We start from the raw sequence: 3,836 nt of genomic DNA, 5'->3' as shown, positions 1-3,836 counted from the left end.
AGTCACGGAAGAGTCTGATCCCACCTCCGACTGCGCGCCTGGCGTGAGGCCGAGCAAGCAGTGCAGCGCGCGGCACCCAACCTCCTGCCAACGCTCCGCAACACTGACCCGCGGTCCCGCCCCTGGAGCACGTCCCCTTCCGGTGTTTTCGGGCGGCAGGATCGTCTACAGGCGAGCGGACAGACGCTTCAAGAACGTCGGTAACTGAACTACAGCGGTCCTCACGGGAGCCAGAGCTGAAGACTGAACTGCTACAGTTAAGCAATGATGGGACCAAACTCAAATAAGATAGCCTCATCCTTAAATGTGGAAATCATGCAAAACTAAATGGTTTACGCCAATGGAATTTTGCAATGTTTTCATTTACTGAGAAGCCCCTCTAAGGTCTACTTTTCTGCTGTCATATTTGTGCCCTCGACCTAGCCAGAGAGCCTTTAGGGAAACCCAGGAAAGCCGCGGGGTGTCCAACAGAAACCGTCAAAGCTCGGGCATACGTGGAAGCAGGGGTGAACACGGAACGTGCTCCTGAAAACCAGCCTCACGTCAGACACGCCACCACGAGACAAGCAGCCAACAACCGCACACCTTATTTCTGACGAACGAGACTTTTCCGGCTCCTGCCGTCACCTGTATTCACCTGACTTCCAGAAGCTCTACATTAACGCACAATTACATTCACCACCAAGTAATAGCAACTCTAATTCTTAAAATACCTATTTGGACCGTCTACTGAAGCACACCACTGTCGCGGAAGGGTCGCGTGGGCCCCAAGCTCTTCTCTAAGGGGCACATACTCCTAAGAGGCAGGTGGGGCGGACGCTGCCGTAGCTTCACCGCAGGACCGTGTCCATACTTCGTGACAACTCACCCGACAGAACTCTGGTGACGGCTGTCCTACCATTCGTGTGGAATGATTCAAACGCACAAGAAAGAACGTCACCCGGGATACTTCGCATGATGGGATACTCAGAACAGCAATCTGAATGGTCACACGGCACAATCTTCGTTAGCGGTTTTCAAAATGCTTACCAAGGGAGGAGTTCACTTGCTTACATATTTGAAATACAACTTTATTCTAAACGAAAAGGAATGGGAAGGACAGTGACAAACGAGACCTCACCGCTGGGTGTTGGGATGTGACTATAGCAGTCTTATATTTGAAACTCAGGAAGGAAACAACTGCGTTCCAAAACAGCTAAACACGCAGGTCCAAAAAATGAAGGTACTTTTTAAACTGCCATTCACTCCGAAGCCCATCCGTCTCCTCCAGCACCCCGACGCACACGTTCTGCTCAGCTATGTAATAAAGTGGCAACCACGCCGCACCACTGCCGCCACAGGACAGCTGCCTATAAAACTAGACTTCTGACGCCGGTCCCGCCGCTCACAGGTCGTCGTCCTCGTCCGGGAGGGCAGTGGTCTGCGCGACCTGGGGACAGACACGGGCGGTGAGGCGCGGGCCCCGGGACGCCCCCGCGGCGCCCCAGCAGCCCCGCCGGCGCGGACGCCTCACCTCTAGATCGTGCTCGTACTGCGCTGCCAGAGCGGGGTCCATGACCACCTCGGGCGGGGCGAGCGCGGGCATGGCGACGAACTCCAAGTTCGGGTCTCCGATCAGCTTCCTCGCCAGCCACAGGAAGGGCTTCTCAAAGTTGTAGTTACTTTTGGCAGAAATGTCATAGTACTGTTTAAAAAAGAAGCTCAGTTAGTCAGAAGGTATCTAGTCCCCAGCGACCTCTCTAGGGCAGGTTCCGAACGCCGCCCAGTTCCTTGGAGCCGCACGACGCGGCTACGCAGCGCGTGACCGGGCCCCGACGCCCTGAATGAGACGTTCCAAGACACATACCTGGAGGTTCTTCTTTCGGTGGAAGACAATAGATTTTGCCTTCACTTTCCTGTCCTTAATGTCCACCTTGTTGCCGCAGAGCACGATGGGGATGTTCTCGCACACCCGCACCAAGTCTCGATGCCAGTTAGGCACGTTCTTGTAAGTGACCCTCGAGGTGACATCAAACATTATGATGGCACACTGGGCTGAAAGAGAGATTGGCAGTAACCGTCACCCAGGAGGCCGCGCACAGGCCAACGACGCGGAGGAGCTGAGGACCACAGGCCGGAACGTGGTCATTTCTCCGCTCATTCTCCAGGCCGCTTCCAAGTCAGAAAGTCTTAAACCACTTGACACACAAGGTTTAAATGCCCACTTCCCGCTGAAGAGCGAGTGACCAGCTTGCCACAACCCCTCTGTCCCTGCGACACTTCATCAATTCGGTCTCATCCCAAAATCTGAAGTGGATCAACAGTAAATCAACATTCCAGGCCACTCGGCTCCCCTACGCAGATCTAGGAAGCCCCTTTTAAAAGGTCCCAAAATGACTAAATACAGCAGAACAGGTTATTCCTTTGCTTAAAAACACTGAAGTCTAGGGGCGCCTGGGGGGCACAGTCAGTTGAGAGTCCACCTTCGGCTCAGGTCATGATCTAGCAGCTCGCGAGTTCAAGTCCCGCGTCCCGCTCCGTGCTGACAGCTCAGAGCCTGGAGCTGCTTCCGATTCTGTGTCTCCCTCTCTCCGCTCCTCCCCACCCGTGCTTGCTGTGTCTCTCTCTCAAAACTAAATAAATATTTAAAAAACTTTGAATAAAAACCCAAAATACTCAAGTTTCTAGAATAAACTGTAAGGAAATTCACGATACAAGACAACAAGCCACAAATACATAGTCCAATAGCTTTTAGCTCAACATTTTTGGCGGGCAAAAACAAGTCCACATAAATGTACATATTCAAAAGAGGCTAATGGGATGTGAAGGATTCCCAACAACTTTTGATCACAGGAATGAAATTTCAGGCGTTTTCTTTGTCCACCTTTATTTGGTGCAATAAAATTGCCGTCAAGCACTTTAGGGAAAAAAAAAAACCTGCAAAACTTAATTGAGGGACAAAAAAGCTGCTTTTCCCGAAGCCGCTGATCCCGTGAAACTCCGGAGCAAGCGGTCCGCGCGGAACGGTGCCCATCATGACACAGCAGCGGACGCGCCCCGCAACCTCCACGGACCCTGCCCTCCCCGAATCTGTGCGAGTCACACAACGCCGGGCAGTCGGCCTGAGGCTTTCCCGGAACAGACGGCGGCCCCAGCGCACGTGACGCCCCTACCTTGGATGTAGTAGCCATCTCTGAGCCCCCCGAACTTCTCCTGCCCAGCCGTGTCCCACACGTTGAACTTGATGGGCCCTCTGTTCGTGTGGAACACGAGGGGGTGGACCTCCACGCCCAAGGTGGCTGCAACACGACAGGACACCGTTAGCCCGCGAGCGGCGCCCCTCGCAGGTCCCCCGCCCGCGTCGCCCCCACGTACCTACATACTTCTTCTCAAATTCACCGGTCAGATGGCGCTTCACGAACGTGGTCTTCCCAGTACCACCATCGCCGACCAACACGAGCTGCGAGGAGGCGAATTCTTGGAATACCCCCGACGACGTCACGTTTCAGAACCCTGGAACCCCGGGGCCGTTGGGCCCCCTGCGGACACGCGTCCGCGACCCCTAACGCCAACGTTGCGGGTCCCGAGGCCGCTCCGAAACAAAGGCCTCCCCGCGGCGGCCGCGCGATGACTCGGACGAATCAAACTTGGGCACCGCGGCGTCCCCGCGCGTTCCAGGGAGCCCACACCCCCGCCCGCTGCCGGGGCCCGCGAGGAACCGCCGCAACGACACGGCGGCGGCCAGCACGCGCTCGAGGCCCCCGCGCCTCCCCGCAGGCAGCACCCACCCCCGGCGACGACCTACTTTGAACTGGACTTGGGGCTCTCCCTGGGCAGCCATCGCGCTGGTGCTATTC

At 55.7% G+C, this 3,836-nt stretch overlaps 1 protein-coding gene across 1 annotated transcript; it reads right to left on the bottom strand.

Moving 5' to 3' along the window:
- Positions 1–1,049: 1,049 nt before the first annotated feature.
- RAN (RAN, member RAS oncogene family) lies at positions 1,050–3,830 on the bottom strand. The gene is made up of 6 exons (XM_029921974.1): positions 3,785–3,830; positions 3,355–3,439; positions 3,153–3,278; positions 1,847–2,034; positions 1,514–1,684; positions 1,050–1,429 (listed from the first exon to the last, which is right to left on the bottom strand). The coding sequence occupies exons 1-6, from the start codon at positions 3,818–3,820 to the stop codon at positions 1,385–1,387; spliced, it is 651 nt and encodes a 216-aa protein (XP_029777834.1). The 5' UTR covers positions 3,821–3,830; the 3' UTR covers positions 1,050–1,384.
- Between the last annotated feature and the right edge of the window lie 6 nt (positions 3,831–3,836).

The sequence above is a fragment of the Suricata suricatta genome, chromosome 14, assembly GCF_006229205.1.
Source record: "Suricata suricatta isolate VVHF042 chromosome 14, meerkat_22Aug2017_6uvM2_HiC, whole genome shotgun sequence".
NCBI lineage: Eukaryota > Metazoa > Chordata > Mammalia > Carnivora > Herpestidae > Suricata > Suricata suricatta.
The sequence above is the reverse complement of the archived record's forward strand: the minus strand, read 5'-3'. Positions and strand labels throughout refer to the sequence as shown.

Coding starts and splice junctions, on each gene's coding strand:
- RAN (XM_029921974.1), bottom strand. CDS start 3,820: ATGGCTGCCCAGGGAGAGCCCCAAGTCCAGTTCAAA. Junction 3,440..3,784: donor AGCCCCAAGTCCAGTTCAAA/GTAGGTCGTCGC, acceptor GCCTCCTCGCAG/CTCGTGTTGGTCGGCGATGG. Junction 2,035..3,152: donor AGATGGCTACTACATCCAAG/GTAGGGGCGTCA, acceptor TCTCTCTTTCAG/CCCAGTGTGCCATCATAATG.